Source organism: Lathyrus oleraceus, chromosome 2, assembly GCF_024323335.1.
Source record: "Lathyrus oleraceus cultivar Zhongwan6 chromosome 2, CAAS_Psat_ZW6_1.0, whole genome shotgun sequence".
Lineage (NCBI taxonomy): Eukaryota > Viridiplantae > Streptophyta > Magnoliopsida > Fabales > Fabaceae > Lathyrus > Lathyrus oleraceus.
In genome coordinates this window covers 151,411,374-151,425,853 of record NC_066580.1, presented here as the reverse complement: position 1 = coordinate 151,425,853, position 14,480 = coordinate 151,411,374, and the positions used below count along the sequence as shown (strand labels likewise).

Sequence of the window (14,480 nt, the reverse complement as noted above, 5' to 3'; positions counted from 1 at the left end):
ACTAATCTTAGAAACTAGACTATTAATTACGAGACTCGTGTCCCTATGAAAAAGGAAGTGAACGTTTTTTCATGAAACTCTAAATAAATTTACCAAGGGGAAAAAAACCTAGATTTAATTCTATCAAATCAAAGGCATTCCTTGAATAAAACTGAATTATGATTTAAATATGGTAGATCAAATAGTAAAAGGTGTATTTTAAAGCAAGTGAATTGACCTGTCTACAAATGCTCTTATTGTGATAAATTTGGCCACTTAGAGCCATTTTGTTTTGATAAGCTAAGAAATTCCAAGGGTACTAACCCTAGACCTCTTAGAACTACTAAAACACGAGGACCAAAGAAATGTGGGTACCAAAGGTAAAAACCTAGTGTGGTTTGTAGGAATGTTTTATAGATTTAAATGAAGTCTTAGTATGTATTAAATGAAGTCATGCAAAGCAAGATATATACCTTTGAGTATACAATTTATGTTGGATAACGTTTGATGACACCGATACTTGTGATCCAAGAATGTTTTCTAATGGTGTATTTCAATGGACGTGATCAAAGCTCCTTCACCGAGGATGGTCTCAACACTCATGAAATGTGATGATCAATTAACCTCTTAGTAGGTGGAGATCATAAATTTGTAATGGATTCATCTATCTTGTTATGTAGGCACAATATGGGCATCAAAAGTATCCTTCCTCTTTTGGGCATCTGAAAACAAAAGAGAAAGTCAACATAAAAGAAAGTACCAAAAAGCCTTTTCCTCTCGCCAGCAGATCCTGCCTTAGCAATCACCCGACAACATGTCTCAGAATCAGAGAAGGAAAACAAAGTCTCCTTCATGGCTTTCTCCACATTAGTAAGAGCCTCATACGAGACAGAGTAATCTTTAGCCTTCTTTATGAAGTGGTATGAGGACCAATATCGTCTCCCCCGTTCAGCACAAGCGGTCGATTCTTCAGAAGGGGACGAGACGATGCAAAATTCATCATGAGCAAGGGATGTAAGGGGGGTAACCAATAAATAATCCTTCTTGAAGTCCTTTCATCTCTCTATATAAATGCATAATGTTTAATTTTTGGCTCGACAGAGAGAAACAAATTTATAGTCGTCGCCTCCCTTAGGGGTGAGGGTAACTCCGAAGAGGTGAAAAAAGTGGTTCTTAGATTCTGAACCTATGTCTCTTTGGTATTCATACCAATAAAAAATACCCTCACAAAATCCCAAATGCAGGGATGAAGGTGTGAGGGAGGAATGTGAAGATGGTATAACACCTATTTTTTAAAACAGTCAGCATAAATCAGACACCCAACTTCTTGAAAGGGCAATCATAAAAAGGAATAAAACACCCTTCAAATTTATCGCTCACCCTCTTGTAATCTGGGATCATAGAGATTTCCCAATCTAAAAGGGATTCCACTTCAAAGATAATTGCCGCCTCATCAGTTTCGGGGGAGTAATTGGAAGGCATTTTCAAATATTCTAGGGCTACCCTAGAATAGTCATATACGACTGCCTCCGTCGTCAGAATAATCAAATATGATATCTGCAATACAAGCAAATCAAATGGGCTAGCAACAACAGACCTTTGAGAAAAAGGTTGGACCCAAAATATTGAATAGAGTGAGCTTGTTCCCGCAAATAATGAGACAACAATGTACCTGAAAAAGAGAAGGGTAACACGACGAAGATTCAAAGTTGGAGTAAAAGAGTCATTCGCAAATGCCCGAAAAGAAAGAGACAGTTGAAAATCATCATGAGAGTGAAAGGGAACTCCGAAGGAAAAATCCATTTTTATAAAAGAAGCAACCGAGAATCAACGGTCCAGATCAAAGACAAGGTACAAATCCAAGGGTTGTGAAGACACCGTCCCACCAATCAACCAAAGAACCAAAGATACTCAAGTACTCTAAGTAGATGAGTAATTCTTTGACCTACATATCTATGGTAACGTGTTAGGAGCAAATAACAAAACGCTTTGGTGATAAGAAAACATTTAATGCTTTTGTACCCTATTACTTTTTCAACTGACTCCAAATGTTTCTCCTTCAGGTCCCGTCAGACAACATCCTAGAAGGTCGGCCAAAATTACTAAAGGATTCCCCGACTCTCTCAATGCACCACAAAGTCGTGGGGGCAACTGTTCTGGACTGATCAAAGACCCATATAACTAAGGTCAAATTCATCTCAAGGCCACTCCATTTGACACAAGGTATAAACGTCAGTTCACACGAAAACAAGATACGTTCAATGATATTCACTTTTCACTACACTCATATTGAATCTTAAACTGACTTGGATGTTGAAGTGTTAACATTAAAAATCCACTCCACGTTGTCGTATCAATGATCAATACCACCAATTCAAGTTCATTAATTCATCAACTGGATTCAATTCCGACTGTCGAACAATATCTAATTGTCTATTTGTGGCATGTGTAATAATAAAAATAACTTCTTCAACTTTAAATTTGCATTCTAAAATTTAAAACACTTAAAAGAAAACCCTTATTCAAGATCCTATCATAAAATGTACAAAATATTTTTAAAAGGACGAAAAATGGGCTAAACCATTATCTTGTGGCTGTCCCATGAGTCACACCCAGCACCCCTATCTACATTTTATCCAAACTAAACTTCACATCCCACTCTTTCCGCTTACACAACCAAAACAACATTGTTTCTCGCTTTTCTTTTTCTCACTCAAATTCCATTGCTCATAGCCACTGTAACACTTTTCATCAATTTGTGATAATATTCATGGACTTCATTGCTGATGTTGGTTTTCTGCACCACCCCCTTCACCTCTTTACCCCCTTCCCTAGCCCTTACACACTGCAACGCAAGAGGTTTGTTTGGTTTTTGGTTTCTCTCACTGTCAAATTATAATTGAATAATGTGTTCCTTATTCGTTGGTGGTGCCTTTTGTAATTCTTATCATTCATGGCTGTGAAAAGTTCTGATTTTTCAGCCTGTTGAATTCATAGTGGAAAAGTTCTGATTTTTCAGCCTTTTGAATTCATAGGGAAAAGTTCTGATTTTTCAGCCTGTTGGTATAGTCTAGGTTACTAGGTTATGCTTTTTTGTGTAGTTGAAAAAGGGTTTTTGAATTTTGCTCTTATTGTTGCTTGGTAGAGAGTGTGAAATCATTTTGTTCTCTGTTTCATGATATAGTTGTAGTCTGGATTGTAAATTATTGCCACTCCTCTTTCAATCTTTCATCAATTTTGTGGTATGATGAAGATTTGAAGTGGTTTTGTTACATGGTTTTCAAGTTAAACCCTACCGCGCCGCGTTACATTTTGTCAGTGAATATTGATGTTAATCTTGGCATTAAAATAACAAAAATATGTAATGGGTAGATTTTAAAAGAGGTTTTCTGGCGTTGTCGATAGAAATTGTTCATTAAATATTGAGGATATGAAATGCATTTTTAATCCCAATTTAATATTTGAAAGGTGAAATAATCATGGATAGATTAAGAATGATGACCGGTATCACTGGTAATGGTGATATAATGTAATTGTTATGTTGATGGATAAATGCTCTTTTTAGTGGTAATTGTTTCTCTCATTTTCTTTGTCTTGGTTGCACTTATGGATTAAAATATTGGGACAGACATATACGTCATCGCGTGACACTGCATGGAGAATATAAATTCATGTGCTGTATGAAGAACGATAAATCGGTCAGAAGATTAGCTTCATTTGCAACACGTAAAGGTAATTCAGACATATTTTTGTAAGCTCTTTTGGTTTATTTGTTTATGACTTCATTTCTAGTTATATGACTATCTTCTTTTTATGTTACAACTGTATTGCAAGAGTTAACATCCAAATATACAACTTCAATTGCAACAACCCTCTTGGTGTTAGATACATTAATTCTAAATTTCTTTTTAATTCTCTTCATTGTTTTATGAGTCAATGTTAGTTTTTAATTCAGTAATGTTACTCACTATCAAATAAGTTCTTTTTCAGTAGAATGAGCTTTGTGTGGGTGCCAATCTTCCTTATTGGCATTAATGTTCATTATCATGCTTTCTTAGTGTATTTTCGATTAGTTTAGAATGAATGATGAATCTGACTAGCCTTATTGATTAGACAAGTCAACCACTACTAGTGTTGAGGTTCCATGCAAGATAGTTTGGACTGTAGAAGCTGATTTAGAAGATGGTCACCTTCTGTACATAACTGGAGATCCTGCTGAGTTAGGCTGCTGGAAACCAAACATGGCTGTACTAATGTCGCCTACAGAGCACGCTAATATATGGAAAGCTGAATCTCAGGTAATATCACCGGGCTTTCCATTTATTTATTTAGTTGTATAGAAAGAAAAGTTTACATGTGGGAAGATGTTGTCATTCAGGTTAGTTTCTCTATAGCACCGACACCTCTGAAAAAACGATAGGAGGTTTGTTACTACAAAGTTCTTCAGCCACCTGATCAAAGTGTTCCTTCCATTAAAGTTTATATTAATATATGAAGCTTCAACGTTATTGAAATACTGTATGAAAATCAAAATGCATATTCTTTCAATATAAGTGACTCGGTTGTTATTTCACGTTGCAGATTGCTTTTGGCTTGAACTTTAAATATAATTATTTCATTAAGGAAAAATCACGGTCCTCAAGGGACATTATTTGGAAGCCTGGACCAGCATTTTCTCTTTCAGTGCCTCTTACAGTCCTAGAAGATAATGAAATTGCGGTGAGGGATTTATGGATAAGGTCTGATTTCCTTATGTCTTCAGCTCATGCATGGAGCCCCTGCACTGAGGAAACATATCTTCTAAAGCAACCCTCTATTTTTTTTCCAGTGGAAGGTATTACTTCATAACTTTACACCATTCCACAAATATGTTTTCTTAATATGTTTCTGAACACTCAAACAGTGGTTTGACAGATGAACGAAGGAATACGAGTCTCCTTGAAAATGATTTCCTAAAGTCCGAGACACTCATTTTGGAAGATCAGTTATTTTTTGACAATGAGGACATGGTGATTATGAGTAATGAGGATTCACATTCTATTGATGTTCTTTCTGAGAATTACCAGCTTGTTGAGGAACCCTGGCTACTCCATTCACTGCATTCAATTGTCTCTGAGTATAAAACGGAATCCGACGTGTCTCAAACAAACGACGCTGTGAATGAGCAGGTGAAGCTGGTAGACACAGAAGAGTTGCTACATGAAGAAAGTAATGTTACAATTCCGAAAGACCCTGTTTCCACCACTATACTTATTAACTCATCAATATGTACCATGCAAAGAATTGCGGTACTGGAGGATGATAAATTGGTTGAGTTATTGCTGGGACCAGTGAAGACTAATGTGCAATGTGGTAGTGTGTATGTTGGCGTAATCACAAAGCTTGTTCCTTCTATGGGAGGAGCTTTTGTTGATATTGGGAATACTAGACCCGCTTTCATGAGCATTAAGTCATACAAGGAACCATTTATATTCCCTCCATTTAATCAAAGTACAAAGAAACAAAAAAGTGATCATAAGGGAGAAAATGATCACATGTCTCGTTCTATTGATCTCACCGATGGAATATCTGACATACAATCTGAGGATGATTGTTTAAAATCTGTACACGATGACTATGATGAGCATGAACCAGATGATGATTTTTTTGTTTCAGAAGTTCTGAAGGAAGTTGTGAATGGTAGTGTGGTTGATGATGAAGTAGAAGCTGACTTTGAGGATGATGTAGAGGGAAATGATGTTCATATAGAACGAGAAATGGATAACAGTTCTCTTTCTTTTGGCATGAATGGGTCTATCAACTCTCATATTTTGCAAACAAAAGATACAAAGAGAGAAACACAAAAAGACAAATGGAATCAAGTTTCCAAGGGAACCAAAATAGTTGTCCAAGTTGTTAAAGAGGGGCTTGGTACTAAGGGTCCCAATCTGACTGCTTGTCCTAAACTAAGAAGTAGATTCTGGGTATGTGCTATCTATGCCTACAACTTGCATAAAGTTTGATTGTGTATATTCCTGTTCTTTCTCATGAATCATCCATACCGTGATTCATCTAAATTAGTCTTGCTAACCTGTAGGTTTTGATTTCACGTTGCGCTAAAGTTGGAGTCTCCAAAAAGATTCGTGGGGTTGAGCGCACAAGGTTGAAAGTTATGGCAAAGACATTGCAGCCTGAGGGTTTTGGCCTCACTGTAAGAACTGTTGCTGCTGGTCATTCTTTTGACGAATTGCAGAAAGACTTAGAAAGATTGCTTTCAACTTGGAAAAACATAATGGAAGACGCAAAGACTGCTGCTCTTGCTGCTGATGAAGGGGTGGAAGGAGCTGTTCCTGTTATTTTGCACAGTGCAATGGGTCAAACTCTCTCAGTGGTCCAAGATTATTTCAATGAAAATGTTGGTTCCATTAAACTAATTTTAAGTCACTCTAATGATCTCTAGCATGTTTAACTTAACTCTATCTCTTTAAATTCCAAAGATAACCTATGTTATATTTTATCTTCTGATTACAGTTTATGATGATATACTTCAGGTTAAGAAAATGGTGGTTGACTCCCCGAGGACATTTCATGAGGTATGTATAACCTAATTGTAGAAGTCTGAGTTGAGACGTTAAAATTGGAGAATTTCTGTTTGCGTATGTGAACACTATTGGCTTTTGGTCCCTCATAGAGAGTTAAGCAAGAATAGTAAGGTAATTAATTCAGTAAGACAATTGATTTGTGAGCCCAACCGTAGGGTAGCCTGCCACAATCAGTTTACCACTTTCTGTTAGCAAATGGCATTTAAAGCCTGTATCTAGTCTTACATGTGTACACAACTTCAACTTTATTTATTATGGTAATTGCTTTTTGTAATTGTAAGTATTTTATCAGTGATTAATTTAAAATTCAGTGTACAAACTGGCATATTACTTTTGTTCCATGATTTTAATCTTTTTATTTTATCTCCAGGTGACCAATTACCTTCAGGACATGGCCCCTGATCTTTGTGATCGAGTTGAACTATATGATAAAAGGGCTCCCCTTTTCGATAAATACAATATTGAAGGAGAACTTGACAATATCCTCAGCAAAAGGTAGATTTTGTTGCTTCTTTTGATCCTAATCTTCCATATCTTGCTTATAGCGTGTATTATCCATATCCTTATAGTAGTACGTTTGCTGATATTCTAAGAAAAAAATGTAGTGATATCTTGCATTACAGGAAACTTGATAGTAAAACTCTTAGCATATAGGTTTTATTTTATTTTATTTGGATCACTTTATAGGGTTCCACTTGCTAATGGAGGTTCTCTAATCATCGAACAAACTGAGGCATTAGTTTCTATTGATGTAAACGGAGGACATGCAGTGCTTGTTCATGAAACCTCCCAGCAGAAAGCTGTTATTGATGTCAATCTTGCAGCTGCAAGACAGGTAAGTTAGATGATGCACTTTTTATTATAATTTACTTGTCAAGTGGTCAAGAGTTCATGTCTGAATGCCTCCATTCATCTTAAATGAGGTTTAATTTCAGCATTGAGAAAAATATACCTGTCAACTGTGTAATTTTATTGCCATGTTTTTATAACATAATAATACTATAGGATCCTAATTTCCGTATTATGATCTTGAGACCCCTTATGAATTCTAGGTTGGATCTCGATTTGAACTACCTTATCCCACATCGACTATAGATATGGCCAAATAAGGAGTCCATACTCCTAATAAAAGATTGGACAATTATCATCCCTTGAGCTAGCCTTTAGAATTGAATTAGGTCTAGCACAAATTCTAAGATTATAGGTATTTTGGCAATCTTGTATGAAAATTATGAAGTTATATTTCATTGTTGATGGTTGATTCTATTTCAGTTTTTCTTATACAACCATAACCAAGTCTTATCCGAGATCGGCTACATGGGTCAAGTTCCACCACAATATTCTATCCAAGACCTTGTTTCTATCCAATTCGTTAGTTTCTCTAGGTCTTCCTCTACCTCTAATTGTTTGACTCCTATTCATCTGATTTACTCTCCTTACGACAGAATCTACGGGTCTTATCTCTATATGCCCAAACCACCTAAGCTTATTTTTCACCATCTTTTCTACCATAGGTGCTACCTAGGATTGTTCATGGTATGGTTCAGGGAGAAAAACGAACCGAACCAAACCATAGTAAAGATTTACTCGAATTGAACTGAACCGTTTCAATTTACTTAGAACCGAACTGAACCATAATTATTGGTTTGGTATACCGTTTTGAAATTCCGAACCGTACAGAACCGTTAGAAGTTAATTTTTAACAAACCGAACCGTTAAACTATTTTAATTTTTTCTTTTAAAATTAAAACTTGTTTTTAGTATTTTTTTTCTTTCCAGTTTCGGTTCGGTTCGGTTACTGTTTCGATTTGGTTCGGTTTCAGTTTCGGTTCGGTTCTAGAACTGTTTGTGCAATATGGTTTGATTCAGTAACCAAACATAACAGTTCGATTATTTTAACTTCGGTTCGGCGGTTTGGTTCAGTTCATTGTTTTTTTGAACAACCCTAATGCTACCCCAACACTCTCTCTAATATTGTCATTTCTAATCATATCACATCTAATCTTACCATACATCTGACAACTACAATAATTATGAAACCTTATCTCACTAAGTAGGGTCGACTATATGAGTCAAATTACGCCATAATGTTCTATCCAATTCCATGTTTTGAACCAAATCATTAAATCTTGAGAGCTTACTTAATAGTTTCTCTTATAGTATTTCTAGGTCTTTCTCGATCCCTAGTTGTTTGTCTCCTCTCCATCTGATCCTCTTCTTACCATAGAATCTACAAATCTTCTGTCTATATGCTCAAATCACTTAAGTCTATTTTTCACCATCTTTTTTACTATAGGTGCTACCCCATCCCTCTCTCCAGGTCTTACCACACATCCAAATGTTTTAAAATAAAATTATAAACATTTATGGTTTGTTTTTGTTTTGAAACAATATTTCATCAAAATCATGCCGTTCGAGTTCTTTAAGGAAAACAGTGTGTTACAGATTAACAATATTTCATCAAAATCATGTCGTTCAAGTTCTTTAATGAAAACAGTATGTTACAGATTGCAAGGGAGTTGCGACTACGAGATATTGGTGGCATCATTGTTGTAGATTTCATTGGTATGACAGATGAAGGTAAATAGAGATGTACCACTTGTTTATGCAAATGATTTATATGTTAAGTAATGTGAGCTATGGAATGACGGAGCAAGGCCTCTTTCGGATATATTTCGAAATATTATTAGATCATAGGTTGGAGTTCTAATGTCACGGACTAAAACTTTATATAATTTTGAAATTGTTCATTTTTTATGCCACTCTGAAATGACATATCCCTTGATGTTGTCATAACCATACTTGAAAGTTCCTAATACATTTATTTATTGAAAATTTCTTTTTCTTGATCAGCGGATAAAAGATTGGTCTATGAAGAAGTCAAGAAAGCCATTAAGAGAGACAGATCCCCGGTGAATGTCTCTGAATTGTCGGGAAACGGACTCATGGAAATCACACGAATGAGGGTATGTTTTTAATTTGTGATGGATATATTAGCTATGTGTTAGTTCGTGAAACAGTATGTTGCATTAATGTAACGACTATGCTGCTGTTGTCCCTTGTCTGGGACTTTGGATCGTGTTGACATATGCCTGCCTGCACTTGGATTTGTTCGAACGGAAAAGTCGACACAAGTATGGAAAAGAATAATGCTACATACTAAAATTGCTATAGATTGTAAAGAAAAATGCACGAACTGCTGTTTTTTGGTTGATTTTTGGTATAGCACACAATCAAGTTTAGTAGAATTTGTTAAAATAAATTACAAATGCATTTTTGGTATAGCACACAATCAAGTTTAGTAGAATTTGTTAAAATAAATTACAAATGCTCTACCAATAATGTTTGACAGGTTCGACCAAGTGTGACGTTCACGATTAGTGAACCATGTACCTGTTGCCACGCCACAGGCAGGGTTGAAGCTTTAGAGACTTCCTTCTCAAAAATTGAACAGCAAATTTGTCGTATTCTCGTAAGCAAATACTTTCCAATCTCAGAACTTTGCTTTTGCAATAAGATAATGAAGCAAAAAAAAAAAAACTCATCAAGAAAGTTGTGTTCTGTAAGATGAAGTTTGTTCTCCTCATTTTAGTGAGTTTGATTTCTTGTTTGTTTTATTCATTCATATTCCAGGCAACAATGAACCGAAAGGGAGAATATCAAAAGCCCAAATCCTGGCCAAAATTTCTTCTGAGGGTTGACCCAAGTATGTGTGAGTACTTGACTTCAGGGAAAAGGACAAAACTTGGAATATTAAGCAGTTCTCTCAAAGTCTGGATTGTCTTAAAGGTATAGCTGATCACTGGATATTTCATTTTGATGATTATTCTTATGCTGTTATTCTGAGTAATGACTATCTGTTTCCAATTCTTCAGGTTGATAGGGGGTTTACTAGAGGATCATTTGAGATCGCACCACATACCGACGACAAAGTTGGTAAAACACAGCATGAAGCTGCCATTTCAAAGGCCAGTCCCAAAAAATCGACCAAATTCTACGTTCAAGTGAAAAAATCAAAGGCTAAGGCTAGGTGAAGCAGAGGATTTGTTCCATTTTTCTTACCTGAATTTTGCATGGCTTAAGAGAGAAATTGGAAGAGCAAAACTAATCTGGTTTCACTTTTGAAAGTCGAAAGTTAGAAATCGGCTGTCACAGGCGAATCAATTTTGAATGACAGGAGCATTTTGTTGTTAAGAACTACAATTTCTACAAAGTGATTAGCAATCACTGATTCATTTGAGTTCACATCAAAGGTTATAATACCAAAAAAACAATGGCAATGAAAGGATGAAAAGGGTGCTTTTTAGAGTAATGCTGAAATCACCAATAAAGAACAATGCATGAGGAGAACCATTCACTGGCTTTTAGTTTTTGTATCATTTATGCATTTTTTAAAGCAGTGCTCAATGAATGTTATTAGCATGTTACTTTCTTAATTTTATTTATAACTTCAAATATTTTGTTGGTTACTTGTACTTTTTCCCCTTTATAATTTTGTTGGTTTAACTAATTACACTTCTGATATTCCACTTTAGATCAGAAGTGTTGTTACTTGTTCATTTTTAACTTTAAAGTGAAAAATAGCAAATAGGATTCACTGCAGAACTTTCCTGCATTCACACATTCAAGATGAATGTGTTGGTTTGATCGAGATCAGAACGGTTAAAATTTAATACAGATTTTGTTTTTTTAATAAAAATAAAAATAAAAAACTTAAAATTTGAACCATTTAATTTTGATCTAATGATACAGTTGTCTTGATTGTGTGAATGCATAAAAAATGATAGCAGAGAATCATCAATAATTAGATGCATGAAATTAAAGCATTGATTGTGTGAATGCATAAAAAATGATAGCAGAGAATCATCAATAATTAGATGCATGAAATTAAAGCATAACACAAATTTCAATCAAGAACTTCAAAATTTCCAGGGTGGGACTACTCTTACAATACAAAACTACATGATTTTACTCCTCACTGCCACAACTAAAGGTTACAAAAGTCTCAAATGCAACACATAACAACTAAGAGTACACGTATGTTTTTTCAATGTATGAAACATTGGAATTTCAAATCTTACAGAAATTTAATTTGCTGCAACATTACATGTATTGATACCATCCTTGCAATCACTGCTCAAATCATTGAAAGTTTCAAGTTGCTTTTTACCTCTCAAGAACACTTCTGTATCAATGGATATTCTCATGTAGCCATCAAATTCTACTGGAACACCGTTGTTTAGTTTCGTTGTCTCGGAGTACCATTCGCTAGTTTCATCCCAAAGTTCCTTATACTCATCGAGAAAATGAGTTGTGTATTTATCCTTTAGAGGATCGAAGAAAGATGTGTCGGGTTCGTTTGTTGCAATGTAGAGGTTTCTTCCTTCGTCAACCTTGTCCCGCAAGGTTGAGAGAAGTGCGTCCGGGGAGGTGTGTGCATCGAGATTTGGCCAAAGATCCCTGTTCCTTGCTTTTTCACCTCTCACAACATGAACCGAGTCGTAATCCCAGTTTAACCTTGAAGCTATTGCGGACACTATTTCCATCAACCGCCTCGATTTCCATATCAAATGCCATGGCCTTTGAACAATAGATTCTGTCTCTCCTTCGCAGACTCTATACCAATAGTTATCCGGCTCGACAGATCCAAACTTTCTCAATATTAAAGAATCCTTCACTTCCCTAAGTTTCATCGGCGTGACCCTGAAATCCTCCACGAGATGAAGATTCATCCTGTCTTTTTGTTGCCACTTACTCCAATCTGCCCAAAACTGATCCTTGTCCAACACAGACGCCGCCTCTTTCAAATGCTCAAAATCAAAGTAAAACCTAAAATCTTTCCCTTCCTCATCCTGCTTCGACGAAGTGTAGATCGATGAGAGACATATGCTCAAATCCATAACCAATGTTCGGTTAAGATACTGAGCTTCTCCTAGAGCACACAAGAAACTCCACAAGAAATGATTCATGCTCTTACACCTATCTCCACCACCCATATAAACCAAGTATTTACCTCGACTAAATGAGCTTTCCGACTCAACTACAGGAAGGCTATCATTAACAAACTCTCCAACAACCGGCAATGCATTCACCTGATCCGGCTGCAACGACGTCTTCTCTAGTCCACCTTTCTGATTCTTCTTCCTCTTCCTCGCATTCATACCGGTATGATACTCCCCAATGCTAACAATGCTACGCGTACAATTCTCATACCTCTCAATCACAAACCTCCTATAATCCTTATAAAACGCCGCAGCCTTCCCATCTTTCGGCCTAAACCGCCACGCCATATCGCAAGTACTATCATTAGACCCTGCCACAGGTTTCCCAAATTTATAAAAATGAATATCCTTAAACTTTTCAATAGTAGCTCTCATCATCAAATGAAAAACCTCAGGATCCCTACAATCAATAGGACCAGAATTCCCCTCACACTGCGTCGCTTCAGCCTCGTTCGACTCACCGCTAACCGAGTTATCAACATCAGTCATGTTAATAATAGAGCCAAACACAGACTCATTAGCAGCCATAAAATCCTCACCAGTTCTAACAACACTGTTATCAGACTTAAAAGTAGCATTGGATTTGGAAGTGAGGAATGTTGTAATCTTTGTTGAAGGGTGAAACAAAGGATCCTCAGGTTCATAAGTAGCAGCCATAATAGTAAACACCAAAACACCAATAACAAACACTGAGAAACAAACATTCCCAATCATGGCCATGGTGTTCTGACCTAAATTCTCAGGTCTGAAACCTCCAGGTCTAGAAAATCCAGACCGACCCAACATTTTTATTGAATGTTAAATCAACCCCAAGATTTACAACCTGCATAAAAACGAGAAAACAATGATACCCATTAAAGTCAAACGGATTAAAATAGTAAGTATAGCAATAAAGTTTCAATTTTTATCATTATAAAGACGTGGTAAAGTAATGAAATTTGAAGATCTGAAGAAACACCCATTACGCGAAATTGCAAGATCTGAGTTAAGAAACGGAAACTAACCTGATAATCTTGGGATCTTACAAAATGAGGAATCAGGGAAAAGGGAAATCACTGACACGTTCCTTGTGTATCTGTGTATGTCTCAGTCTCACAGTTACAGAAAGTCTATGTATGAGTTGTGTCTCATTTGTCAACTTCAAAAGAATTGTGATAGAAGAAGCTGTGAGTGCGATACACAGATAGTGGCTAGGATGAGGTAAGAAGGATCGAAGGAGATGAAAATATGAGGTGGGGAAGAGTGAAATTTGGGGTAATGATCACCAAGGTCAAGATGATAATATTAAATTAGTATGTGTATGTTTTTAATTATAAAATTCACTTTCTATATATGTATATATAAAAAAGAAATTCACATGCAATAATAGTAATTTTTCTTTAAAAAATTTTCTTGTTAAATGTATATTTATAAAATATAATTTATTTAACTAAATTATTTTAAAAAATTATTATTTCATAAATATTTATATTTTGTATATATTAAAATATAATATAAATAGATATGATTGTCATATATTTAATTTTAAATTATAATATTTGTTTAATCATTAGTTATGTTAATAACTATAAAATAATAAGAATTTTTATAAATTTATTGTAAAAACCATTTTTTAATATCTTTAAAATTATAGGAAATTTTATATTAAAGGATGGAAGGAGTTAGAATATATGTATATGTTTTTGTGCGAGAATGAGATGATGATCAAATATATGTGTTACGATGGAGCTTTGATTATGATGGGATGGACGAAACTAATTTGAAAGGTTGGCACTCTAACGCCCAAGTTAGTATAAGAAGTGAATACTGGAATTTTAAATGAAAGTGGGTGTACCTGAAAATGGTGCACTAACTATGCCCTTATAGGGGAGTTTGTTGGCAACTAAAATGCAAAAAGAGAGCGTGAAACGCGGACGAC

General features: G+C 35.5%; 2 protein-coding genes across 3 annotated transcripts; one reads left to right on the top strand and one right to left on the bottom strand.

Moving 5' to 3' along the window:
* The first annotated feature begins 2,546 nt into the window (after positions 1-2,546).
* On the top strand, positions 2,547-11,029 carry LOC127118611 (ribonuclease E/G-like protein, chloroplastic). 2 transcript variants are annotated; one of them, XM_051048835.1, is made up of 14 exons: positions 2,547-2,838; positions 3,608-3,711; positions 4,093-4,277; positions 4,561-4,813; positions 4,894-5,942; positions 6,056-6,373; positions 6,510-6,551; positions 6,931-7,055; positions 7,248-7,395; positions 9,068-9,140; positions 9,414-9,526; positions 9,913-10,032; positions 10,194-10,349; positions 10,436-11,029. In XM_051048835.1, exons 1-14 carry the CDS (start codon positions 2,750-2,752, stop codon positions 10,592-10,594), a joined length of 2,934 nt encoding a protein of 977 aa, XP_050904792.1. In that variant the 5' UTR covers positions 2,547-2,749; the 3' UTR covers positions 10,595-11,029. The 2 variants fall into 2 exon arrangements, with proteins under 2 accessions (XP_050904792.1, XP_050904793.1); XM_051048836.1 differs by lacking the exons at positions 2,547-2,838; positions 3,608-3,711; positions 4,093-4,277 and having other exon boundaries at positions 4,593-4,813; positions 4,883-5,942.
* Positions 11,030-11,447: 418 nt separating this feature from the next.
* LOC127118612 (uncharacterized) lies at positions 11,448-13,846 on the bottom strand. The gene is made up of 2 exons (XM_051048837.1): positions 13,567-13,846; positions 11,448-13,385 (listed from the first exon to the last, which is right to left on the bottom strand). Exon 2 carries the CDS (start codon positions 13,346-13,348, stop codon positions 11,648-11,650), a length of 1,701 nt encoding a protein of 566 aa, XP_050904794.1. The 5' UTR covers positions 13,349-13,385; positions 13,567-13,846; the 3' UTR covers positions 11,448-11,647.
* Positions 13,847-14,480: the final 634 nt, after the last annotated feature.